We start from the raw sequence: 26,592 nt of genomic DNA, 5'->3' as shown, positions 1-26,592 counted from the left end.
TATGGTGGAAACATTTACAAAAAGCTCCTGAGCAGATTTAAAAACATTACAATCGTAGGTCAGGGGACAGTGATGAATTCACTATTGCTTTACAGATCAATAGTAAATGTGTCACAGTGACACATTCTTTATTTACTTTGCTTCAGAGCACATTGGGTTTAAAATGAACAAAGGTAAAATTGTAAGTGCTGAATTTTGTTTGGACAGGAATCTTAAGGAAAACACAGCAGGATATTGAAGAAACAGTAAGAAAGGAGTTTCGATGGGCAAACAAGTTATTTTAATTTAAACAACTGCGTTTTGTCTCCTAATATCTCAAAGACTAGATATGGAAAGAGATGCAATTCTCTGTTCATCTGATGTTGATGTAAAGTCCAGCTGCAGTATCCTGAAAACTCAGAGGCAACAGTATTAACTCCTCACAGTCCAGATAAGTATGCACTTCATGTATATGTGGCACACCTGACAGCTCCTCTGAGCTTGGACTTAATGAAGTTGCGGCTGATGTAATAAAATTAGAAAGTGAACAACAGGCAGGGTTAGCACAGCTAAGGGGCGTTGTTAAGTGGGATTGAGGCGGGCACTGTGCCAGATGAAGTTTAGTGCGGTCAGTAAAAGTGCTCGGTCCACACAATAGGAAGCGTTATCCTGGGGCTGTTCACACAATGAGGTGACTCTTACAAAAGGTAGGTTTTGCATGCTATAATGCGTCGTATGATATGATATGATATGATATGTTATCTTGGTAGCACGGAGTGTGCAGCTAGCTGTGTTTGAAGCTAATGCTGAACTGGTCAGACACTGAAGTGAAGTCAGAGGAGGAGATGTGGAAAAAATACTGAAGCTGAAATAAACGTGCGTGTTTTACGTTTTTTTTTATTATTATTATCAACTGTCTATCAACAACAGTTTGGCGTCATGCTGTAAAAACATGCACAGACATAGTTTACGAAGATTTACGTGTGCATGTACTAAAGCCTAACATGGTACAATCTGCTGCAGTTTAAATTGCGTTGCTTTGATTGGATGAACAAATCAAGGCAGTACAATTCAAATGCATGGATATGCAATTTGGACATTAAAATATTGGGAGTGCCTTTGTGCGTAAACTCCAAAGCTAAACAACAAACTGCAGCTATATTGTCAGCAATACAATTTCCACCATAGACCTTTTTTTGTTGTTGTTGACAGCAGCCATTTGCCATGAAACAGTAGGGTCAACACAGGTGGTACCAATGATGCCAATTAAGGCTGTGTTCCATTTAGTGCAACAGAGATTTTGCAGTGAGTCAACAGGCACCAGTGCAGCACCCTGACTCTGTTTGAGCTGAATGGAACTGAACCTAAATTAGTATCATTGGTAACACCTGTGTTTACCTACTATTTGTCGAAATGACTGCTGTGATTTGAGAAGCCTTGTTCCATGTTATAAATAACATAATAACATATAGTAATCTGTTGTTATTACCGGAACAACTGGGGTGGAAAAAAATCCATTTTGCCTATACTGTAGGAGATGTAAACATATAATGTCAGCTGCCTTTATAATACACTTTCGTCAGTATCGGTAATATATTAACCAGCCTTGGCTGTCAATTGACTTTGTAGCTTTTACTGCTGCCAATGTGCATCCTCAGCTCTGGCTTTATCTTTATAACACTTCAAACATTTTGGTCTTCTTTGCAGGCTGTATAGTTCTGAGAGACATGCCTTTCTTGGAATTTATAGCTGGGTGTATTTCAGGTAAAAAAACAACAAAACAAACAGATTTTTATTTAAATATAGTTATTTGTGCACATATATATGGAGAAATAACATTTCCTTGGTTATTGCAGGCTCAGTGGGACTGGCATTTGGACATCCATTAGACACCGTGAAGGTTGTGTGACACACTAAAATCCATAAGCATAAGTCGATGTATTAAACTAGCTTTTCCTAACACCTCATGTTTCATTTGTAGGTGCGCCTGCAGGCCCAGTCTGTGTATAAAGGGATATTTCACTGTGTGGCTAAAACATATGCTCACGAAGGAGTAGGTGTTTTATTCTCTTAAGTTGTTTCACTACAAATACCACTACTGCATGAACACCCCCAGTGTCCACTAAAAGACGTGACAGAAAGTATCAATGCATGCTTATTTATCTGTTTATTATGCCTTTATTATATCAGCTCCATGGATTCTTCAAGGGCATGGCATTTCCAGTGATGACCACAGGAATCATCAACTCTGTTGTCTTCGGCTCTTACAGTAATGCCTTAGATTTCCTCACTCAGTCTCAGCGCAATGACCGCAGCCAAGGCAAAGCTGCCTCTTCTGCACACGTTTTCACTGCCGGCTGCTTCTCAGGACTGATGCAGGTAGGAACACCTGACATTTATCTCGAAAAAACACCTGGAACACCTTGCAGGGCCATATAATGGCTTTTTTTCATTCACAGAGGTATCATGAAATAATTTTTTATTTTGTGCAGCACATGTGCTCCTACTATAAGGCTTGTGAAGAGAAAGAACTCCAAGAAGAGGTCAGATGAAGATAAAAAGTGTGAAGTAATTCTGGCCCCTAGAGGTTTCAATGTTCATTACATCCCACAGAACAAAAGTCAGAATGGAGTTAAGAATGTGTTTGTCCTGAGCTTGGTGTCAGAGGGGAGGCCCAGGCTTCATAAAATCACCCATGTAAATGTTTATTTATTACAAGTTTAGCCTCATGCTTGCACCCAAGTAAAGGCTGTAATGTTGAAGTAGGATCTAATACTTGTCCAACTGTCCAAGAAGTACCAAGAGGAAATCTTGAACCAATTATGATAGATGAAACTCATTAGAAATCCTTCTGAGAGAACCATGAATACCAGACTTAACCCCAGAGCGCCCATGATCTACCCACCGCAGTCTCACAAACTCCTGTGGGAAACGCTGCACACAGTATCAACCTAGAATTTCCTCTTATTCTCAAAGCTTCTGAAAACAACTTTTTTTTCCAAGCTATATTTTGGAGAGAGAGAGAGAGAGAGACCCCCACAGGTCGGATTTGAACATGCTCTACCAACTGAGCTAAATGACGAGAGAGCAACTTTTACTTTACCTGAGCAAAGAGAAAGGGAGCACCTGAGCCTCTTGTTATGGATGTTTCTGTTTAGAACTATATATTAGGCTGCACAGGCAGTACATGTTGTTTTTTCTCTTTTCATGGAATTTGTTGACATTTAGTTTTTCTGAAAGCTCTATGCCAAACAACAAAAAAATCACTAAAACAAAAATATTTATGACTTCAAACTATTTGACATAATTTGGGTAGACTGACCCTTAAACTTCATCTGCTTTCAGGTGCTTGTTTGTGCACCCATTGACCTGGTGAAGGTGCGTCTGCAGGGTCAAACCACTGCTGAACGGTACCGTGGACCCACTCATTGTGTTGCCGTCATCCTGAAGGGGGAGGGACCCAGGGGTCTGTTCAGAGGTGGACTGGCTCTCGCCCTCAGGGATGTACCCTGCTATGGACTTTACTTCTTGCCTTATGAGGCCATTCTAAAGGCTCTGACTGAGACCGGCAAACAACCAGGTCAGTTTCAGAGGCAGCCCTCGGTCAAAAATGAAATATTGTGCAGGTAAACCAGGTTATTTTAATCTAGAAAGATTTACATTATGCTCTGAACGTCTCTGTCTTCAGGTACATTTGCTATATTGATAGCAGGTGGATCAGCAGGCGTAGTGACTTGGGCCTTTGCCACACCCATGGATGTAATAAAAGCCCGGCTCCAGATGTCAGGAGCCGGCGGCCGAGAGTACAACGGGGTCCTCCACTGCATGAGAGTGAGCATCAGAGAGGAGGGACTGAGGGTCTTTTTCAAAGGCCTCCTACTGAACAGCCTGAGGGCTTTCCCTGTCAACGCCATCACCTTCCTCACTTACGAGAGTCTGATGGGATTTTTCTGTCCACCACCTCACTCCTGACAGTGAGCGGAGTCACTTCGCGTGGTGTGGAGATTTTACTGTGCATACACAAATTGACTGCAGGTTGGATATTCCCAAGAGTTCTTAACATTACCAAATAAAACAGTTTTAAGTTTTATCTTTTTTTAAGATGATCAGTCCAAAGTACTTACTTTTTACTTTAGAACTTTGCCATATGTTTTTCACATTTCACAACAATGTTTTTTTTTTTGTTTTTTTGTAAACTGCGCACAAAAAGTCAAAGTGACTTCCTAATAAATAAACAATGCAACAACTATAGTTAATTTCATTATAGGTGACAGGTCTATCGGGTCATTCTAGAAACAAGTTTCATCAAAGTCGTGTGTATATGTGAATAGGTGGAGCGTTACTCTGTATGACCTTTGGCATAAATAATAAGGGTAAAGATCAGCCTGCACGTGTTACCTTAGCTGTTACCTTAGCCGTCTACTCTGTTCTCACTCTGGCACCTTTTGTTGTTTTGGTCTGCTGTTCACAGCCAGCGGATCAAAAGTGGTTGTTTTGATTTGTTTGTTTTTGGGTAGTGTCTGTCCTGCTCTTAAAGGTCGGGGTGTGATTGGGTGGACTGGAGATAAAGCTGCTATTATCAACATTTTTTACATCAACAATAGGTCAAAACAAAAAACAAAAAAAATCACCTGACTGCATTTACCTTCAGCTATGGAGTTTTTTGGCACCTTGCACGTGACCATTCTAGTTTTACAACCCACAGCTCTATCACAGCGGCCATCAGCATTGTTTCCAGAAATGCTGTTTGTTTGCGATATGAACTTTTTAAACTGGATATGCATGTCTGTTTAGAGCTTGTTGAGCTGCCTGTGTGTGTGTGGTCCAAAAATCATTTTAGGTTTAAGATTATGTATTCAAAATTGACGTTGTAGTTTGCAGTAGTGTTGAACTAGACTGCATTAAATTGAGAGGTATTTTGGCCACTCCATTTACATACATGAGAGGGTGATAACAGAAACACCTTTCAAAATGCAGTCCAGTACATCACCATGCACTGTGTGCAATGATGACCAGAAATTAGAATAATTACTATTATTAAAGTAGAATTTATATCACAGCTGTTGCTGTTACAGGTTCACATAATGAAGTGGCCGCTGAAAGTATATTATGCAATATGAGCCTGCTGTCAATACAGCCTGAACACTCAAAATAAAAAATACACTCACACAATGTGTGAAGAGAAAATACTTTTATTTGCTGCACAATGTCCATCAAACATAATCACATCCTCACTAAAGAGTCACATGAGTGAATATTTTACATCTTTGATTTGCACATTCCCAAACATACAGTTCATAACAGTTCTGTCCCACTTGTAATGGTCCAGATAAAGAAAAAAAAAGCTGTTGATGTGCATGTTTGAACTTAACTCTAGATGCACCATTACAGGCTTAATATGGAAAATTAAAGACAGATATGTAGGATATCAATATTAAGCCCACACATGGTTTTGATAAGCACTTCAACGTGAACAAATCCTCAAACAATGACAGGAAATAATCACGTAAAATGAACGTTTAGAATGTAAATTAAAATATATGTATGTTCAAGTCAGACAACCCTTTATGATCAAACTCAAAACAGACCAGAAAGGAAAAAAAAAAGTTTCTTGAGGCACAAAAACCTGCAGCAGAAGTAGAGTATTATGAAAATGATTATATAAAAAAAAGACAAACCTCAAACCCAACAGTGAGACACAGATTAGTCCTATCAGACACCTGATGGACTTTGTCAGTCACTGCCTACAGAAATGTTGGGACAGATGTGATTAAAGTCAGAGTGAGTTTAGATTGGCACCATGCAGCTGATAACATGGCACTAATTTGTTACTATGACAGAAAGGCATCTGTGGAAGAAAACTTAACATTCAGCGCAGGAGCTCAAATGAGAATGTGAATTTATCGCAGCTCAAATTAATCATGAAATATTGATGTGTATTTAAAAGTAGCAACAGCCACAGGATGGCTCACAGAGATGTCAGTGACATAGGTTTTACATTGAATCCCATTAGTATAAATTAACAGGGCTTTTTTTAAAAATGGAAATAATAACCTCTGGTTTATTACAAGCCGGGTTTTATTTTCGTTGTTTGGCCCTTTGGTTCAGTTGTTTGTGATAACACTGCAATCACCTGAGATCCTGGAACATTACTGAAAAAAAAAAAAAAAGATCCAACAGAGCAAGAACCACAAACAGTCAGACAATCAGACAGCTGCATAAAGCAAGCTGCCACTTCATTTGGGGGTAAAACTCTCGTCATCCCACAAAGTGCAAGTCAGTGCAGCAGGTCAAAGCTGAGCCAGGAAGTTGGTTTGGAAGCGGTTTAGACAGTTTGTGTGTTCATTTCACAAATTATCACAACTGTTTGAAATCTGTCTGAACGTCTGACTGTTGGACCAAGCTGCGAAAATAAAACCGTAAATCAAACCATAAAAACGTAAGTTGTAATTGTTTCTTGAGATCATGAGTGTGTAATATACAGCAGCTGATAAATTCATTAATTCTCTAGACATCTCTTTCCTGTTCAGGTTTGCCAGGGCTGCTATCCCAGCATGCAGTCAGTTTACAAAGAAAATGCAGGTACATAAACCCTGTATATATATATATACACATATATATACACACACACACATATACACCCAGAAGGGACGATGAGCATTCCTAGAATGCAGTATGTGGTTTTCAAATGTTTCACGCATTGTTTAAAAAAAATGTGCCAAACAGCCGATATATGCTTTGGCTGGACGAGGCCTCCCATCTCAGGCACTGTTGCCCTATTCACATCTTAGATTTAGATGCAATTGAGATACATTTTACATGGTATGATGCAGTATGGGTTACATCAACACAAAATTAAAATCTTACAGGTTCAATGCTTTACAGATATTCACAAAAGCATACATTCAGCAGCTGTTGTACCACAGATGAGAGATAAACCAGCACACTCTGGAATGCAAATGTAAGACAAAAAGCTTACAGAAGAGACTTCCTTCAAAAAGATGAAGGACACCCTGAGCTTCTCCTTTTACTGACTGATATTAGACAAAGCCAAGACCAACGAAGATGAAAGTTTAAGTACGTAATCAGGTAAGGACAAAGGAATACTGTGAGTACTCTTTCACAGGAAGAGTGATGGCTTCGTCAAAGAGACACTGACCTTTACCAAGTTTACTTTTAGGCTTTGAGACAACAGTCATACCAAGTGGAACCTAAAAAAACAAAAACATGAGTGAGTCCTCTTTAAAAAGGTCAAGTGTGTAGGAGTTAGTGGTGCAGTTACAGATTGCAACCCCCTCCACTCGCCCTCTTATTCCAAACATGAAGGAGAAACTACGGCGGCAGCGAAACGCTAAAGGTCCTCTCTACAGCCAGTATTGAGTGTGTCTTGATTGATGACATGATTCAAAATGACACAGGTGATTATACACTAAGTTATGTTAGTGTTAGAGTTATGCACATTTTATTCAATTTATGCAATAGTCTGTAAAAAGAGTCCTCTAAATCTGACACACTGGACCTTTAACCCGGAATGTGTGCAACAAACAAATATCCTGACATCCCGTCTCAACAGCCACAGGTAAGCAAACAGAATCTTATTGACACCTTGATCCTATTTCAGGCAGCATTTTAGTGCTGAGTTCTCAATGAGACTGAGGTCCTGCTTGGAAGTCCTGCAAGTCATGCAGTAGTGGTTTATGGTTCTGCTCAGCAGCCATGGCCTGTAAAGTTGCCCTTTGGATCTGCCTGGCCTTGTTGTACAAGAAGACCCCGATGAACACGAGGACAGTGCCAATGGCGCTGAGGATGGTGACCTGGTTACTGAACACGAGGATGCTCAGCCAAACAGACAGGGCGTGTTTGACAGTACTGGCAACACTGAAAGACATGAGGGTTGATACAGGAACATGTTTAACAAAGTGGTTATTCTAGCTGCTTTCACACACAACAGCAACAAGCCAGTTCATTTACTAACAAACACTTAGTGGCTACTAGTGGCTAATATTTAGTATTTATATGTTGCCACACACAAAACTTTATTATTCTTCCACCGCAACTTATCACAACTTAAATCCTTCAGATTTTCAACATAGAAACATCATAAAATATTCAGCTCAAGTAGGAGATTACTTTTCTCATTCATACTTTCCAAAATATTCCATGTTTTCAACTTGACGCCCCTTGTTTGACCGTAGCCAGACGGTAAGAATGGAAAAAGGACACATGGAGTTATGTTACATTACTCAAGGCTGAGTTGGCTGAATGAGGAACAGAACACCGGCATGGTGTTCCACTTCATAGTATGCATTTTAAAGAAAAGAAAGAGAAAAAAAAAGAGACATCCTGCACATGAAGTTGGCATGTGCAAAGGTGAATGTGTATGCTGTGATTACAAAGAAACAAATATAAATATATACATGGCATACAGTGGGCTTTGCACATGTATGTTGCCTGTTTTGTGTTACTGTCTTAATAGCTTTCATCCAGATGAAAGTTTAAATATGTTTTTTTTATGCATTTGGTTTAGTCTGAAGTTACTGTATTACGCCATCTTGACTCCCTTCATACTCCTTCAGCTGCTTCTTCATACTAACTAAAAGCAATTCAGTTTAGCATCAGCTTTAGAACCTTGAAATATTCCACATCGCTCATACATTATTAATGTTATTCAACTTTTAAAGCCAGCAATTCAGTTTAGTGTCAGCTTTTCAACACTGAGCATTCTTCAGAAATGTCCTTCTCTAGTTATTCTTTGTCTTCTATTTGGGGCATAATCACGCATCTAACTTTAAGGGGTGTGAACAGGACTAATGTTTGATATAACATGTTTCCATGGCAAAATTGGCATCATTAAACATGACATCGAATAGATATTAATCAATCAGTCTATCAATTAATAGATAGACTGTTAATAGATATATCTTATAAGGAGCTTACAATTTTGTTTTTCACTTCAAAGCAGATTTATGGATGTTTATCTGTAATGGACAGATAATGATATCCTTCTGAAGTGCACACTGAACCAAAAAAAAAAAAAGATTTTAATAAAGAAATATTAAGCCTGAAGCCACAAAAGTACTTTCACGTAGTGCACATACACTGTGTGGTAGTGCTCTCCAGGACCTGTAAACAGACTGATGCATATTATTAACCTCCCCTAGCAAAACCATGGGCTCTTTCCACTCTGCTGACAAGAGCTATGCTGTACTAGTTATATAAAGGTGTCAGCACAAGACAGTTGTACCTAAAAAGTTGCCAATAGTTTGCATAATTTTGTTTAACATTAGAAAACCAAAACCTGCAGCTAGTAAACAGACTTGATTATAGCGTGTTCAGCAGTTTCATTACAGATTAATAGCCATGTCATAAATGGGTTGAAAACATGAAAACATACCTGAAGGTAACGGGGGAAATCCGTCCCATGAGCGCGTAGGCAGTCACACTCTGCAGGTGGAACAGGGCGCCGTCAAAAAGCAGCAACAGGATAATGTCTTGACTGACGATGAAGCTCCGTCCACTCTTTCCAATGACTGGGATGTCCTGGAAAACACGGAGACCGAGCAAAACAACCATCAGCATCGACATCCTCAATCCTGGCTGCCACGTGATATATATTGTGAATTAATCAACTATCAACTACAAAGAGGAGTAGAGGGGGGTGAATTCAATATAAGTTAATTCATAGATTTTATTTTACTCATTCTAAAATTAGGTAGAATGAGCTTACTAGAACATAATTTATGTTGAAAATGTCAGAGTCAAATAGGAACATTTTTACATGTAAATTGGGGATGTGGTGTCTATATCACCGAGATTATGATTCACTAGAGGACCAATCAGAGGTGCCAGATATATCTAAATATAAGCAGGCAGTTTTAAAGGTCAGGGTGGTCGCAGTTGCTCGAATGACCCTCAGATTACGGAAGAGTACAGGATGGATGGAATTTATGTCAGACATTGCATCATATTAATGCGTGTTGGCTAGTATTAACAATAAAGGGCATGGGACTGTATTTTTTGTATGCAGGACACAGGCCTTTGTATACATTGCTGTATGTTGGATATACTGTCTGTTGATGTCCACTGCCAACATCCCGCTCAACATCTGACAGGAATTGACAGTGTCATGCGATTTCTCAATTAAGATTTCCACATATGTCAGATACATGACTCGCCTAACTGGAATAATAAATAAAAACAATAATAACAGGAGCAATTATCTGTTGACCTACCAAGAGGAACACCCAGGCAGGGATTAGCATAATGATTCCTGCTGCACTGGTATAAAACTGCAGTTCAGGGGGGCTGAAATAAGACAACAGCGTTTACAGAATAAGTGTTTGATTACATCAAAAAATGTCATTTTACAGGTAGAAATAGGAGTTGTTGTTTTTTACCTGAACCTATATGTGTCCCCACTTAGCAGTTTTTTGGAGAATACGTTCTGCAAACTGAGATCAGAGACAAAGAGTTAAACAAAGCATCACACTGCGGTTGAGCAGAGCTACATTGAGTGTTTCAGTACCAGTCCATGATGTTGGTGGAGAGAGCGGCGGAGAAGCCGAGCATGTTGAAGCTGATCTCCGTGGCTGTGCAGAGGGCCAGGCCGGCCATGACAGGGAAAAGGGATAGGTTCACCCACAGCCCTGGAGATAGCAAAACAAACAGTGCACGTATGAATGATGGTGGCATGACTCCATTTGCCACAAAAAACATTGTCACTCAACCTGTTTAACTCCATATTTCTACTTGAATGCCAATTGAGTAGTGCGTAACAGAAGAGCTTTGCAACAGTGACTGAAATAAAAAGAGAACTCTCCCGTCTTTCAATGACCACATTTATGAAGTTAAGTTAAGTTAAGTTAACGCAGCACGTCTGCTTTGTGACATTTAAAGCAGAGTTCAAAATGTCAGAAGGACAAAGAGGTAGAGAAATATTCTCCAAACACTGAACAGCAAATTCCTGAAACGCTACAGATAAGCGATAAGCGATGTTCGCCTAGTTACATGTCCGTCAGCATGTGAATATTATTTCTATTGTATTATACACTACCGGTCAAAAGTTTTAGAACACCCTAATTTTTCCAGTTATTTATTGCAATTCAAGTCGTGCAAGCCCAATGAATAGCTTGAAATGGTACAAAGGTAAGTACTGAACAGCCAGAGGTTAAAAAAAAAAAAAGGTTTGGTTACCCAAAACTGAAAAATAATGTACATTTTAGAATTATACAGAAAGGCCATTTTCAGGGAAGACAAAGTGGCTTAACAATGTAAAGCTGTTCTGCAGCAATGAAGGTTGAATCAGGCTTGATAGCTGGTGCTACCAATTCCTACAGGTGTTCCAACTTTTCTGGATTACTTATAACCCCCTCTGTCTGCATAAAAGCAGTGTTGTAACACACTGTGGTACCAGACCCTCATGAGCATCAGGTGAACTGTACCGTACTGCAGAAAGTAGTGTGTTGCTACAAAAATGGCAAGAAAAAGGCAATTAACAACGGATGAGAGACAGACCATCATAACACTTAAAAATGTAGGTCTTTGCTACAGAGGAATTGCAAAGAAATTCAAGGTGTCAGTGAATACAGTTTTCAGAAACTGGGGGAAACTCTGACAGGAAGCAGTCTGGCAGACCCAAAGCCACAACTGAATCAAAGGACAAGTTTCTGAGAGTTAACAGCTTGCGTGATAGGCGGCTCACAGGACAACAGCTTCAAGCACAGCTTAATAGTGGTCATAGTAAGCAAGTCTCAGTTTCAACTGTGAAGAGAAGACTTGGAGCTGCAGGTTTGACAGGACAAGTTGCAGCAAGAAAGCCATTGCTAAGACGTCAGAATAAGACAAAGAGGCTCTCCTGGGCCATGAAACACCGCCATTGGACTACTGAAGACTGGAAGAAGGAATTATGGACTGATGAATCAAAATTTCAAATCTTCGGTTCATCACGCAGGATCTTTGTACGCCGTTGAGTAGGCGAGAGGATGGTTCCACAGTGTGTGACATCAAATGTCAAACATGCAGGAGGAAGTGTGATGGTCTTGGGGTTGTTTTGCTGGATCCAGGGTCGGTGACTTGTACAGAGTGAGCGGCACCCTGAACCAAAACGGCTACCACAGCATTCTGCAGCACCATGCAATACCCTCTGGTATGCGCCTAGTTGGTCATAGGTTTATCCTACAGCAAGATAATGACCCAAAACACAAGTCCAAGCTATACCAAAACTACCTCAAGAAAAAAGGAACAAGATGGTAAGCTTGAAAACATGGAGTGGCCAGCACAGTCTCCAGACTTAAAACCCCATCGAGCTGGTTTGGGATGAACTGGACATAAGAGTTAAAGCCAAGCAACCTACAAGTGCCACACAATTATGGGAACTTATGCAACAGACTTGGGAAAAACTTTCTGAAGAATATTTGATTTCTATTGTAGAAAGAATGCCACGAGTTTGTTCAGCTGTTATATCTGCCTAAGGTGGCTACTTTGATGAATCAAAGGTTTAGAATACATTTTGGTCTATAAATTGATTCTATTAGAGTGCAATGACACAATGAACTGAATAATTTTCAGTAAAAAAACTTGAAAATGTGTGTTCTAAAACTTTTGACTGGTAGTGTATATTATTATATTATACTTCTATTTCTAAAGTATGGCTTACAATTGATTTATTCAGTTGATTTGACTGTCCATTTTATGGCCAGGTCAGAGTTGCTCTTGTTGAGATTCTTCAATCCTGAGCTAGGACTCACTGGAACTCTGTGCGAGTACTCTTACATTGGTTGTGAAAACGACCCCTCATATCCTGACATTTTACACTCATATAGACATATGTCAGCGTGTCCTCTACCTGTGTACTCCCCGAGGATCAACCTGGACATGATGACAGTGAAGATAGGTGCTGAGCTCTTGACTGTCTCTGCAAAAGACACCGCTACATTTTTCAGGCTCACCAAGCCCAGAACCACTGTGGTGAACCTGACGAATGGAGACAAGGAGGACATCAATATCTAACTTTTGGAAAAACAAGCTTGCGTCAGTATTTGTAAATCCATTAACACTCAGAAGTGAACTGGCAATTTACTAAATTGGGCTACATCAGAAAAACACAAGGGCTGCCTTAAAAATGCGTCTTTAACATGTGTAAGATATCATAAAGGGTTGACCCACCTCATGACTCCAACAAATAGCATGATCATGATGAAGTTGGGTGGGTACTCGGTTCTGGACTTGTGCTGGTACAGGCAACAGGGCACAAACATCTTTAAGCAGCCTATGACGGTGGTGGAGAGCATCTGAATAGCACCTGGGGAAGACAACAAAACAGAGCTTCAACCACAAACGCCGTCAGCCAAATACTCCTGTTGCAAATGTGTGTTTACCTCTATCTTGTTTATCACAGCTACACTAACAAAGGTGGAGATGTAATGTTTATTATAAAAACCTACAGCTGTACTTTTTGCATGTTTGCATAATTTGTAGTGCACGGGGAAAAAAAAATATTGAGTTAGAGAACAATTAGACATATATTATTTGACAAAAGGCAATTGTAGAAGAAAACAATAAGTGATTGATTATTGTCAAAAGGGTCATCTGAACTTGGAGGATTCTTGCATTTAAAATGTATATTCTGAGTATTCTGTCGCTGAATGCACCAGCAGCGTTTATACAAAGCTGTCTCTGTGTTATTATGACAAAATGAACAAAGGCTGCTGTCTGTAGTAGATTCTCCCTTTCAAGCAAGTATCTGCAAGTTGTTTTTTCATGCCTGGGGAGGACATAAAACAGGACTTACTTATACAGTCTGTATATTAACATGAGCCACGCAGTCCATATTTCAACAAGTGAAACCTGCCAAACCACCAGTAGGATCCAATGATCACAAAGAAAATTACACACAAGTTCAAAGCTTTATTTAATCATGGTAATATTAATATTTACCCAGCATGCTGGGCTCACCCTCCAGCAGGGACAGGATGTATTTGTTAAGGAACAAGGTGCAGAAGCTGAAGAAATACCACAGAGCCAGGTAGATCATGGAGCGCCAATTCCACACCCCTGACTCTGTCTCGATCACTGTAGTCTCTGTGACTGTGATCTTCAGCACCTGCTCCCCCGGCATGCTCTCGCTGCGGGCCAGCACCACTCGCTCCTGGCGGGAGCGGAACGGTGACAGGAGACGCCACAGCGAGTGCCTGGCAGAGTGTCTGTAGGCTGGCATCGCGCCTGCTGCCTGATGGGGGGGGAGGGCCCCCCACCAAAGGGGCCCGACAGGTGGATGATGAGGGAGGTGAGGGGATGGGGGAGGAGGGGAGGGCGATGAGTTTTGAATGTCAGTCCATCTTCTGATTGGCCCAGCAATTGATCAGTCTTTGAGTGTTAGAGTAAATCCTACAAAGTCCTGGTGTCCCCTGTCCTGCAAGAAGGTGGAAAGTACATAAAAACAAACAAACATGTGAGACAAAAGATGGACCACTTTACAAGTGCATCATCACACACAGGAAACTCACACAGCTTACCAGTTTTGTACAGCTTGTTTTTTTTTTTTGGAACTTGTTTTTTTTTTTATTGAAAATATTAATCAATTTACAAGACAGGACTTAAGACACACTTGAATACATATACACTTGAGAGAAAAAAAAAGAAAAAAAAAGGGGGGAAAGAAAAAGACAGAGGGGATGGGAGGGGGGTGCTTGCTCATTAGTGTTATTACATTATTAATAGAAATGCAGGGTACCATCTTTTCAAACATTTTTCCCTCTGGAGTCTTAAGTTAAATGTTATTACTTCCATTCTATAGAGCCCAGATATGTACAGCTTGTTTTTAATATTACATACAGTGTATTTTGTTTCATGCCGGACACCTGCAGGATGCACATTTCTCACCAACCCACATGTCACATTCATTCTCTGTTCTACATCTGCCAGTGGTGTTATGCTGCATACTATTTACCATACTTTTTCTTTTTTTGTCCTATTTTTACCATCAGCAGAGCTCCTCATAATAATAAAGGGGGCTCCTGCAGTGTGTGTGTGTGTGTGGCTGGAAGAGGACAGATAATAACAGGTGAAACACAGAGAGAGAGAAAGCCACAGCCCAGGGCAAATCTGTGTGTGCTGTTTGCTTTGTGAAAGCTGTAATGAGTCTGTATCTTAACACGCCCTGGCTTTTTTGTGTGTTAAGAAGTGGCAGCGATAAGCAACAATGCAACGGTACCTCTGAGCAGACTTATAAGTTTGGCGTCAGCTAGATGTTTCTCCAAAGAACAAATGCCAAACAAAAAACGTGAAGCAGACTTACCTCTCGTTGAAGTCTGGACGCCTCAATCAAAGACAGAAGATCACCGTGAATCCAGCTGGACGCGGCGGCGAGTGCAGAAGGAGGAAGTAGGACATTGACTGTTTAGCTAGCCGCTATTTTTTTTTTTTGCGGCAACACGAGGTGCAAAGGTGTGCAAGATAAGAATACAACCCGACAAGCACACATGTCTGCACAACATCAGTGTGAAATTAGATGACAGCCCATACACGAGCACGTTTCTCCTCTGTAGGTGTGCACCTGACTTGTGAGACGTGGCTGCTAACAACAATCAAGTCGCAGTGTGAAGCTGACACGCGACGACAGCCGAGCACAAATACAAACCTTCAAAATAAATCACCTAGTCGTGAAACAACTCCGCTACTAACACACTCGACGCGATAATTCAAAGTTTTATTAAAAGTGACTACTCTTGGAAGTTTAAGATATGTATATTGAAAGCTTGTCATCAAATTAGTAACTTTTACCTGAATTAAAAATATGTGCTTTTATTTTGCTGAATACAATTGCCGCACATCCGGTGTGACTCACTTCAACTTGACGCAGCTGCCACGAAACAAATAGACGTGCTCAACAATGATGCATTCAGGGTCAATTCGTTTGCGGTAATACAATGTATTTATATATATTTTAATTTAGATAACGGACTTCTAATTATTTATTAATAATGTGAAGATGCTCTGTGTGAACATTCATTAGTCCAGTATATGTGGACTAAACTAAACTGTGAGATCACTTTACTTTTACACAAAATGAATTCAATGACCACATTTTTTTAATTTCATGAACTTTTTTTCTCACTCAAACACAAACTAAAAATAAAAAAATAAAAAAAGTAAATCCTGCATGTAGCCACACGTTCTTATCCACATCACACCCTATGTATGGGAGACTTCTTTGCATGCATACCTCATAATCCTCCACATACATGTTCAGACATCCAGCATGCATTGTGACCAAGAAAGACATTTTGATCATGTGGCTGCTGGTGCTCACAAACTTTTCACCTCCTCGTGGAAAAGAGTTCCTCTGTGAGGTTTAGGAGCGGAGAGTATTGTGGAAGTGAAAATGACACCGCCCTGAAATTGTCTGCAAACCACTCTGTGACTGGAAGGGAACTGTGAAATGTCACATCGTCCCATACAATTACAAAATGTTCACCTGGCACAAGTCTTTCATTAAGGTCACCAAGGAATGAAAATAGGCGCTTAGTATTTTATGACCCAGTAAAGGTTATAATTTCTTTTTTAGATGTGGATGTAGCAGAATGCAGCAAATTGCAGTAATCCTGGGTTATATTTGAAAAAGTGACGTAAGTATTGAGAAGGCTTATTCCAGTAATTCAGGGTTTCACTTTCATACATACACACATTACAATGTTAGGAGACTTGTAAGATATATATCATGAAAAAGAATGGTCACATCAAAGCAGCAAAATTTGAAATATTCTGATTTATTTAAGCTCATGTAGCCAAAAAGATGGAGCCTATTACATTCCCCACAATCCAACTAATAGTATCTCTGCCTGGTCTCTGGATTAAATCCCTTGTAATACAGGATGTCTGTTAGTTAAAAAAATATATTGTATTATGTATTATTTGGGGTGTAATCATCCCCAAAATACCCTGATGATGTCATCAACAGAATCCCAGACTTATGGGTAGGAATGTTAATGTGACAAGTTGCAGTGGTTGGCACTGTCGCCTCACAGCAAGAAGGTTCCTGGTTTGAACCCTGACTGGGGCCTTTCTGTGTGAAGTTTGCATGTTCTCCCCGTGTCTATGTGGGTTCTCACTACGTACACCAGCTTCTTCTCACAGTCCCAAGACATGCAGGTTAATAGGTTCACTTGAGACTGTAAATTGGCCGTAGATGTGAATGTGAGTGTGAATGGTTGTTTGTCTCTATGTGCCCTGTGATGAACTGGTGGTGACTTGTCCAGGGTGTACCCCGCCTCTCGCCTAAAGTCAGCCCCACCGTGACCCTGATGAGGATAAGCGGTTACAGATAATAGATGGATGTTAAAATAACAAATAATTAAAAAATAAAAAAGAAGGGCTCGCATAACATAATTTGGGTAAATAGTTATCAAATGTATTAAATAATTTTGTGCAAAACTGTAATTAATTTCAAATTAAAAAAGGAATTGCCTTTTTAATTTGACCACTGCCATAGCAGAAGTAATAACATACAATTTAATTAATGAATTAACTATATTCAGTAGTTTTGCTTGACTGTTTGATGACAGTGTTTGATTAGTGGTTAGTATGACTTGAATTCAAGTAGTCATTTGATGATTATTATATATGTCAGGGGCCTTCAACCAGGGGTCCGTGACCCCTAGGGGGTTCTCAGAGGTACTGCAGGGGGTCCGACAATTTTTGTCATAATAATTGACAATTTTTACCAAAATAATGGTGAATGTGAGGCTGCAGATATTTGGGAAACTGCAACTGAGGCATTTGCACTCCAATTGGATGATTCGGTGGACATGTCCAAAGACGTACAACTTTTGGCATTTAATAACCAACAATAACAACAATAATTAATAATAATAATAATAATTAAGAAGTGACTTGTTATAATTATTTTAAGGACGCTAGGCTCACTCTGTGTTGTCCTCCGGGGGGCAGCAGCACTTGTGAAAAAATAAATAAATAAATAAATAAATGAAGAAGCCGACGAAGAAGAGGAAGACTCACAGCAAACAGGCTGCGCCTGTTCTTCCTGTTGATATTGTCATATGTAAAAGTTGACTTGTGTCAGCTGGAGGTGCCACTAGCAGGAATGTAAACACCGAGTCCTTTGTGCTTGTACGCAGAGAAATGGACGAGACAAGGTGAGTGTAAAAGTTTGTGGACTTCATGTTTGTTCGTTTGCATAATAAGAAAATGAGACATGTTGCCCTGCCTATTTACCTGCACGTCACTACTCGTCACATCCATTAATATAATAATAACACCGTTATATCAGACAATAAGTTCATATTTGTCAGGATGAGCTCACCTCCCAGTCTGTATATGAAGCATGTATTCATACACAGATTATTCTGTTAAAGTTATACATGTTGGCTGTGGACTAAAGCTGACACGAGGTTTAAAACTGAAACTGAAATTAAAGTGAATTAATAAGAGATATAAGTAAAATAAATTGCAGAAGAAACATCTATAAGTGAAATTTGAATACATTTATATATATTTATCTTAATCTTTTAATAATGTGAAGTGTGAATATAAGTATAAGTCTCAAGACTTTTAGTTTAGTCCAGGCTGTAGGCATAATCCATGATGAGCCATTATGACACAACATTTGTGCTTACAGGAAACTATTGCACAGAACAGGATTGCACAGAAATAAACCATGAGCTTTGCAGATAATTAGCACATCACTGACCCTGTGTGTATGATTCACCATGGTAATACGAAAAGGAGGTAAATCTACTGAAATCAATTTACAGCCTAATCCTGAGACTTGTATCTACTGTTGCCTAACTTGTACATCAAATAGAAAAAGAAATCAGCTACTTTCTCAAACTTATTTATTCATGTATTTCACCATTTCATCCGTCCACTCATTCATTTGTATATTTGGTTTTCTAATCTTCTTACTGGTCCTGCACAAAAACACATTGTCCTAAGCCAGTCCTAAAAGCTGCTGCTTCACGAAGCACTCTGAAGTTGTTAATTATGATCATGCGCATGCTGTTTGTTTGATTCCAAACCTTTTTTTTTTTTTAAATAACCATGTCATGTGATGTGATGTTCCTACATTTCCAAACTCTCCAGCTCACCATGCTCCACAGTCAGTTATGTGTTTGTCATTATTGGGAAAGCTGAGTCTTTCAACTCAACTTTATTCATACAAGTACCTTTCATACAAACATGCAGCCCATAGTGCGTCAGTGAGATTAAAACAGACAAAAATTAAAAACACATCTGTGTGATAAGGCACTTTCAAAAGCACATGATCATTTCTGATAGACTTTTCTCAGAAGATGTTTACACAAAAGAAGCAGGTGTGTAAATGATGAAGTGTCTGACACACTCTCAAACTGCGACACTTTAATACGACAGAGCCAGCATTCATGTTATTACATGTGCTCAAGATTGCTCAATAATTTATTTTGATTGTTTTACACTGCAGTCCTTTGTTGGGCAACCGGATCTCTCGTCAGACGTCAGAGGGCCCAGATCTTCTTTCTCCAAACCTGAGGCCCAGACACCAGGAACTGATCCCAACACCATGTGGACCGGTGAGCTCTTGCAGCGGATACAATGCTGAACTACTAGTAGTTCTGAAAGTGGAAGTTAAGTTTTTTTACACAGAATAATCAGGAAACTGTAACAAATTCTGTGGGCGTGATGACCTAAATAATCACTTTAAACTACTTTTTAACTGAATTGAGACAGAACTATATCTCAGTCCCTCCACCCTCAGTATTATACTGTATTTCATTCTTGAACTGAACTTGAGCTATAATCACTCTGGAAAACAGTCCTCTTGTTTAGACCTGTCCTTGTGTCAGGTGTGTCACATTCTTTGTTGTCTGTCTCCACCCTTCTTGCAGATGAAGCCCTGGTCGGAGCTGTCATGTCTGCTCAAGCTCTACTTCTGCTTCACCATAGCGTCTCTGATGGCGCTGCTCAGCCTCACCATTTACAGCATCTACAAGCAGCACATGGACACGGATGTGTACGACGAGGACAACTTTACTGTGTCTCTCATCCTGTTGGTTGGAATAGGTGCGTACTGGCAGAAAGACAGTCATTTACTGTCAGTGCCTTCGGGAAGTTCATTTCACAGCCCTCCCCACTCCTTTACAGTTAGCTGGCAAAAAGCAGAAGCGTTTTTAATGTAATCATGTGATTAGTAACAGAGGTTTAGTATTTCTCTTTCTGTGAATCGTTTGCTCCATAAAATGTCAGACAGGGACAGAAAATGCACATTCCAAGTTCCCAGAGTTCATCCTAACGTCTTAAAACGTCTTTTTATATTCGGTGAATAGTCACACTCACTTTAGGTTTCAGTTTGACTCATGAAACCAGAAAATGTTTACACAAGCTCCTAAAACTGGCCACCTTGCCAACTGATCTGCCATTGGCCATGGCAGCCAATACATACCAACAGTGTGTGAATGTGTGTGAGATATGCAGTGTAAAAGCTCTTTGAGTGGTCGCAAGAAAGGCGCTGTATAAGTACAGTCCATTTAGCATTTTACCATTTAAAGAAGATCATCAAGACAGTATCAGGACGATAATATGATAAAAAATATGAATGAACACTGCTGCATTATAGGGCTTTACAGTTGTTATGAAGGTGTGTGAGCATTGTGTGGTCTGTCTACTGCAGTGTTCTGCATCTACTACATCAGCCGAGGCGTGCTGCAGGAGAACAGACAGGAGCTGGTGGCGTTTGTGCTCAGTGTGGTCGGGGTGGTGGTTCGATCTTTGGTCAACTTCTCTGTGCTGGAGTCAAAGAGCAAGAAGGAGCTGCTGGTAGGTCGCCCTCTACAGGAACCTCTGAGACAACACACTGCACGAGGAGTTGTCTGTGGGAGGTTCTTCACTTAAAGTGTTTTATATTCATTTCGTTCTAGTTTTTGTTTCCTTGACAGAGACCTCATACTTTGTCAGCTGTACGAGTGAATTTGTTATGAATGTTTAATTCATGATCAAAAAGTAAACAAGTGCAACAACATAACACATAGCAGCCTGCTAATATTACCTACTAGTCCAATCGCAAGAAGCCCAGCTCTGCATCTGTCTTTCACCCTTTTATTTCACAAAACACTCGCCAATGACTAAAAGTCTGTCCTAGAGACTCTCTTTTTCGGCAGCTTGTACTCTCCCCTTCAGTGCCCTAGTCTCTGTTATTATGTCCATAGAGGCTTCTGAGCCTGGTTACATTGCCCACTTGCACAGCTCTGGTTCTGGCACGACTTCTGCACCACTTCCTGTCAGCATTCCTCCAAATGCCTCTAGTACAAACACTAACTCTCCCCTGGCACTCTGAGGTCACAGTCCAGGCAGCCCAGATAACAAACTGAGTTAACATAAGCTAACAGCAGCTACAGTTTGTAGTAGTTTACTTTACTGTTCATCAGGAAACTCTGTAAATAGAGAGTTCACGTGAACCAGCCGGAGGACATCAAAGGGAAAACCATAAAACATTTCCTGCATAAAATATGATCCATATTGATCGTACCCGGAGCACAAAGTTACACAGTGCAGGAACAGAGGTATCAGTGACAGAGAGACCATTCACCTGATTAGAGGTCAGTGGTGCATCAAATGATTTCAAATCTTGTTATTTTATTGTAGAGAAGTTATGCAATTTAGTTTGAACTGTAAATTCCCAGGCTATAAAAGGCTGCTCACATTGTATTAAAAATGACAAAACAAAACTGATTCTTGACTTCTTGACTATTGACTACTGTGCACTAAAAGTAGAGTAGTGCTGCCTGGCAGGATTGAGTTGCTCCAGGGGACAAGAGAAGGTGCCAGACAACGAAATGACAGAACACCCTCACAGCTTTCATCCCACCACTTGATGTCGCTATTGTTGTGCGTATGAGTCACATCTATTCGTGAACACAGCTGATGTTTGCTGATACTAAATCACATTAGGAGGAGAAAAAGCCAAACACCCCCTGACTTTTCCTGTAGTGCCACCAGCAGGTCAATATTTTCACTTATCCACCCAAATATGTCTACAGTATAGATTTTTACAAACATTCATGGTTCCCAGATGATAAATCCCAATGACTTGATGCAGTTACTTCCTCTGGTGCCACCCTGAGGTTGACATTGTGTTTCTTAGCTACTGAACACAAGACTTTTGGTGCACACATCCATGTCCCCTTCAGAATGAATTCTAATAATTTGAATGATGTGACTTTATCCAATACCTGCCTGCAAAACTACATTAACTCCCATCAGCCTTATGTATTTGTGTTTAGGGTAGTTTAGGGTGCGCTAGACCGAGATGATGATATCAGTAAACATTATACATGCAAGCATCAACATGTGAGTATTGTCATTGTGAGAATGCGAGCATGCTAATCTCAGCCGTTAGATCAAAGCATTAGTCTTGCTGGCATGAAAAACTGGCACCTAACTTTGTCATCAAACTGTCATGTTACCCAAGTTGCAAGAGCAGGTTCTATTGATGTCTACTTTAATTACATAATAAATAAGTTCATCTCAAAGTTACAAGCTTATTAACTACAAGTTAATAAACAAATTAATTAAAAGTATTATTGTCAATTAAACATGGGAAACTGAATCAGCTGCTGTGCTCTGTTTTTGGTTGCAGGCTCGTTTTGTGTGCATCATGACTCTGGGTGTGATCCACATCCTGTGCACCACACTGCTCATCATGAGGCCCAACATGATGGCGTTCCGTGTGGGCGGGGCCTTGGAGAGTCTCCAGGAGCAGTACTTTCTGCTTAACTTGTGTTTCTCCATGGTGACCTTTGACCTACAGGCTCAGGTACTTTATGCAAAACTAGTGACTAGCTGGTAGAGATTTTAAGTGCCGTGATTGTGTTTGTTCGCTTTTTGGTGACCCACGTTTACCTTATCTAGCCTGAATCAGAGATTTCCCAAGTCTGGACCTGCTGCATATGATTTGATTTGTTATGCAGAATGAACAGCACGAGAACAAGTTTTTCTGGTTGAGTCAGACGTCATTACACATTGAGACGACAACATGTACAAGAGTACAGGTTACATTCCTTTCAGGTCAGGTGCTGTCACTGGAGAAAATGATCTCTTTGTCGCGTCTGCAACACATTATTCTGCACGTGTTGCTGAGCGCCTGGCTGTAATAATAATGTGTTCTTGGTGTGTTTCAGTTGTGTCTGTGTATCCTGATCACGACGTCGGACAGAGCCATGTCTGCTGCCAACAGCATCATCCTGGCTGTCGGGCTGGTGTGGGCCTGTCTGACCTCTGCTGTCGGGGCTATTGCTGTGAGTGGTCTTCATTCATCGTCTTCACTAGTAAAACACAAATACAGCATAAACTAATTAGGAAAATATCATAGAGGATGCATTCTAAATAGTCAAGAGCACACATGGTGAAATTCAAAAACAGTCATTGGTTGTAATTTGTTATTGCTTTTCAGGTTTTAAAGGAAAAAAAGATCTTTGTTTGGGTCTACATGGTACTGAACCTTCCTGAAGTGGCCTTCTTTGTTTATGTGATGTACTGGGTGAGCTGACAATGAGTTTTTTTGAGTTCAAACATTTCAATATCTCTTCATTAAAAAAAAAAATTTAACACTGGACACTAGTTTCTAGCAAAAAATGACACAAACAGGACTGAATAGAGCATCTGTTGAGGACTATTTTTAACTGAAACGTGATGCACATTTGATGTTTTAGTGAGAAAAATGTAGGTAAAGTAAAGGAAAAACTCTCCAAGGGGGCAATAAAGTTTTTGTCTGTAATTGTTTACTGTACAGACATGACAGTGGATTAAAAAAGTACATCCTTGTTCTCTGAATATAGTGACGTAGAAGTACAAACTGACATTATAGAAATAGAGTACAAGAACCTCAAAATTGCAGCATTTGAGTATTTTCATTTGTAATGCTGCTTCACTACAGCACAATTCACTGAAGTACTGGTTTGCATGTGCTGTGTGTACATTTTGATGACCTGTACATTCAGAAGTGGATTCCTGCAGGAAAATGCTGGTTTGGTTTAATTGCAGGTGGTAATGAAATGGCACAAGGACGGCACGTACACCCTGGAGGCAGCAGCTGTCACCGGAGCTTTGATTTCACTGGTGATTAAAGTGGTTTTATTCTGGGGCCTCATCAAGCTGGTGCACAGCTTCGGCCAAGGCCTGAGGGAGAGGAGTGAGTACTCTGCTTTTTTCTTTTCTTAGTTTGGGTTTTTCAGACGCTTCACTGAGCAGAAGACAAAACAGACTCCAGGGGAGTATTAACTAATCAGTATCTGTACAGATTTCCAAAAATCTTGAACTATTCCCTCTTAGTGTTGTCTTGATCACATTCCTGATTCTGAGAAACCCCTTGAGTTTTTCCTGACTGCGACCTTAAAAGTGTTTATGTTGGCTGGAAAGCAGCAGAATGCCAAAATATTGCTGTTAACCTTACTTTTTCTTTGCAGTGTTAGCACCCAGAAAGTGATAAAACCTAATGGTGGTCGTGGACCAAGGACACAGCTGCACGCAGAGGGCCGAACATAAGGAAGCTTCAGCCTGACTGTGGAGCACTTTTTATTCAACACCACCACCAGAATGATCCTGGTGTGCTGTTTACTGTATAGATTTCATGTTACTCCTCCTTTGTCAATGTGCCTAACAACAGGATGTAAAGCACCATGAATCAGCTGCATTCAGATATTTTTATATGAAACCATTTTAAATGCCTTTGTAGACTGTATTCATGTTTTTTAACTTTTAGTTTACATCTTTATCCAGTTTGTATGAGTAGACACCAAAGATTATAAGTGGCCAACCTCCTCCTCTTCTTTTTAAACTTACATTTCTATACATTACATTGACTGTTGACCAACTTTGTTTTGCTTTTTTTTTTAATCAAAATTGTCTAACTTAAAAACTTGTGATCTGCAAAACTGTTTCTTCTGATAACACTTGAATATCACTTGTGGCACCTTAATGCACTTCTTGGTTCTTAATAAAATATCAAAGCAAAATAGATTATTTGGATTTGTTGCTCAATAAGAAGAGAAAGAGTGAAAAGGAACTCCGGTTCAATGTACGACACACTTCCCTGTATACACAATCACCCTGGGGTTTCCCATTTTTCACAACTTTTTTCCCCAACCTCGAGTTCTGGTTTCAGGTGTGATGCACGTTGATCAAATAGGACACACACTTCCTGGTTACATTTTCTCTCAGTTTATTAAAGTGCTCTGGAAAAATCAATATTAGAAACATTAACAAACTGTACTGATACAAAAGTCAGAGTTAGAGGCCCTCAGAGTTACAAAAGTGAAAAGCACTTTTAAGAGAAGAGTCGACAATGCTTCATAGAAAAGAGATTTAAGAGATTTACAGAACTGGGTTTACTGGGAATCAACAGTTTAGACCAACATTTAAAACAAACTGGTTACCAGTAACTGTATGACACATGGATTAAAGAACTTCATCTGAGCATTAGATTAGTTAAGTGGTCCTGGAATGCATTCTGATCAAGCTTCAGCTCTATTTGAATGTACTTCACTGCACTGACCAATTACAGACAAAAGTTAGAGAAACTTTCTTCATCAACTAAAAGAATTAACAACTTGGGAACTTATTAAAGTAAAAAAGTACCAAATAGATTTATTTTCAGTAATGATATATTGTAAACCAGTTAATAAACATATAGACTTTACAAAATACATCCTATTCAAGCATCACATAGATATATACATACAGAGTTAAAGGAATGATTGCCTTTTAGAGCTCAGTTGGTCCTTTTTAGAGTTACAACAGGTGACAACACTTTTCTTTTCACCTTGACACAATTTGCTGAGCCAATTCACAATGTATATATTAACATTTAGAATTATATGTGAACAGATATGCAAGGTAGGCCACCTTTAAAATATTCTGCGCAGTGATAAAAACAGACAAATCCTCAACACACAAGCAGACCTTTAAAATCACCCACAGCCCACACTCATCGCTCTATAAAGCCTACACAGAGCTCAGCTATGGCTTACAGGACATTTTAAAAATAGTTAAACGTTAGAAAGACATTTCAATGCGGTCTCTGTCTGAATTAATATCACCTCGTATCATTCTTGACACATCCAAAGCATTGACTACACGCTATGTAACACAGTAATTCAGTTAGTCAATCAAGTGTCATGTGCTGCGGACAGCAAAGAGAACAGTCGACATGTAGTTACAATGAAAACGCACAAATCACAGATCTGTGCAAGTGTATGATTAAAAAAGTACCACGATGTAAACCTTGAAAAATAATATTTCTATACATTAATGATACCAGTGTTTAAGGCACAGTCTGCGCTGTTGGGCCACTATTGCCAAGTAGATATACTGTAAATCTGCTCTTCTCTAAGGGAGCGACTAAATGTGAAAAATATTTCATCTATTGATGAATTACATCTGATTTATTCTGATCTGATTAACAGAATTGATTGAGTTCTCTGGAGATTTGCAACGTGGCCTATACCTCTACTGAGAGAACTAGCGTTTGTTGTTTATAAAGTCATAGATGTGTCCCTGCCATCTGTCTTAATGATTTAAAAAAAAGTGCTAGAACAGACCTGATAACACCCATCAAGAGTATTGCAA

At 39.7% G+C, this 26,592-nt stretch overlaps 3 protein-coding genes across 5 annotated transcripts; 2 read left to right on the top strand and 1 right to left on the bottom strand.

Moving 5' to 3' along the window:
• Positions 1-470: 470 nt before the first annotated feature.
• Positions 471-6,158, top strand: slc25a45 (solute carrier family 25 member 45). 2 transcript variants are annotated; one of them, XM_019276815.2, is made up of 7 exons: positions 473-686; positions 1,687-1,743; positions 1,836-1,879; positions 1,961-2,032; positions 2,170-2,358; positions 3,325-3,559; positions 3,668-6,158. In XM_019276815.2, the coding sequence occupies exons 2-7, from the start codon at positions 1,707-1,709 to the stop codon at positions 3,949-3,951; spliced, it is 861 nt and encodes a 286-aa protein (XP_019132360.1). In that variant the 5' UTR covers positions 473-686; positions 1,687-1,706; the 3' UTR covers positions 3,952-6,158. The 2 variants fall into 2 exon arrangements, with proteins under 2 accessions (XP_027144478.1, XP_019132360.1); XM_027288677.1 differs by lacking the exons at positions 1,687-1,743; positions 1,836-1,879; positions 1,961-2,032 and having other exon boundaries at positions 471-686.
• Positions 5,163-15,601, bottom strand: LOC104921443 (solute carrier family 35 member E2A). The gene is made up of 9 exons (XM_010733969.3): positions 15,275-15,601; positions 13,915-14,389; positions 13,144-13,279; positions 12,824-12,951; positions 10,505-10,625; positions 10,377-10,430; positions 10,212-10,284; positions 9,374-9,519; positions 5,163-7,857 (listed from the first exon to the last, which is right to left on the bottom strand). The coding sequence occupies exons 2-9, from the start codon at positions 14,192-14,194 to the stop codon at positions 7,623-7,625; spliced, it is 1,173 nt and encodes a 390-aa protein (XP_010732271.3). The 5' UTR covers positions 14,195-14,389; positions 15,275-15,601; the 3' UTR covers positions 5,163-7,622.
• A 2,362-nt stretch (positions 15,602-17,963) lies between these two features.
• LOC104921444 (uncharacterized) lies at positions 17,964-24,982 on the top strand. Of its 2 annotated transcripts, XM_010733970.3 has the most exons (9): positions 17,964-18,131; positions 19,436-19,544; positions 19,860-20,034; positions 20,642-20,787; positions 22,607-22,783; positions 23,148-23,264; positions 23,420-23,506; positions 24,010-24,157; positions 24,432-24,982. In XM_010733970.3, the coding sequence occupies exons 1-9, from the start codon at positions 18,118-18,120 to the stop codon at positions 24,449-24,451; spliced, it is 993 nt and encodes a 330-aa protein (XP_010732272.2). In that variant the 5' UTR covers positions 17,964-18,117; the 3' UTR covers positions 24,452-24,982. The 2 variants fall into 2 exon arrangements, with proteins under 2 accessions (XP_010732272.2, XP_027144770.1); XM_027288969.1 differs by lacking the exon at positions 17,964-18,131 and having other exon boundaries at positions 19,480-19,599.
• The last annotated feature ends 1,610 nt before the right edge of the window (positions 24,983-26,592 follow it).

The sequence above is a fragment of the Larimichthys crocea genome, chromosome XV (genome assembly GCF_000972845.2).
Source record: "Larimichthys crocea isolate SSNF chromosome XV, L_crocea_2.0, whole genome shotgun sequence".
Taxonomy (NCBI): Eukaryota; Metazoa; Chordata; class Actinopteri; family Sciaenidae; genus Larimichthys; species Larimichthys crocea.
The sequence above is the reverse complement of the archived record's forward strand: the minus strand, read 5'-3'. Positions and strand labels throughout refer to the sequence as shown.

What these genes read in the sequence shown, in the direction of transcription:
- LOC104921443 (XM_010733969.3), bottom strand. Translation starts at nt 14,194, where the DNA reads ATGCCAGCCTACAGACACTCTGCCAGGCACTCGCTGTGGCGTCTCCTG. An exon ending in GGGTGAGCCCAGCATGCTGG is followed by an intron (nt 13,280 to 13,914) that starts GTAAATATTAAT and finishes TGTCTTCCCCAG; the next exon opens with GTGCTATTCAGATGCTCTCC. An exon ending in TCCACCAACATCATGGACTG is followed by an intron (nt 10,431 to 10,504) that starts GTACTGAAACAC and finishes CTCTGATCTCAG; the next exon opens with TTTGCAGAACGTATTCTCCA.
- LOC104921444 (XM_010733970.3), top strand. An exon ending in CATCCTGTTGGTTGGAATAG is followed by an intron (nt 20,035 to 20,641) that starts GTGCGTACTGGC and finishes TGTCTACTGCAG; the next exon opens with TGTTCTGCATCTACTACATC. An exon ending in CTGCTGTCGGGGCTATTGCT is followed by an intron (nt 23,265 to 23,419) that starts GTGAGTGGTCTT and finishes ATTGCTTTTCAG; the next exon opens with GTTTTAAAGGAAAAAAAGAT.
- slc25a45 (XM_019276815.2), top strand. Translation starts at nt 1,707, where the DNA reads ATGCCTTTCTTGGAATTTATAGCTGGGTGTATTTCAG. An exon ending in GCTTCTCAGGACTGATGCAG is followed by an intron (nt 2,359 to 3,324) that starts GTAGGAACACCT and finishes ATCTGCTTTCAG; the next exon opens with GTGCTTGTTTGTGCACCCAT. An exon ending in TGAGACCGGCAAACAACCAG is followed by an intron (nt 3,560 to 3,667) that starts GTCAGTTTCAGA and finishes CTCTGTCTTCAG; the next exon opens with GTACATTTGCTATATTGATA.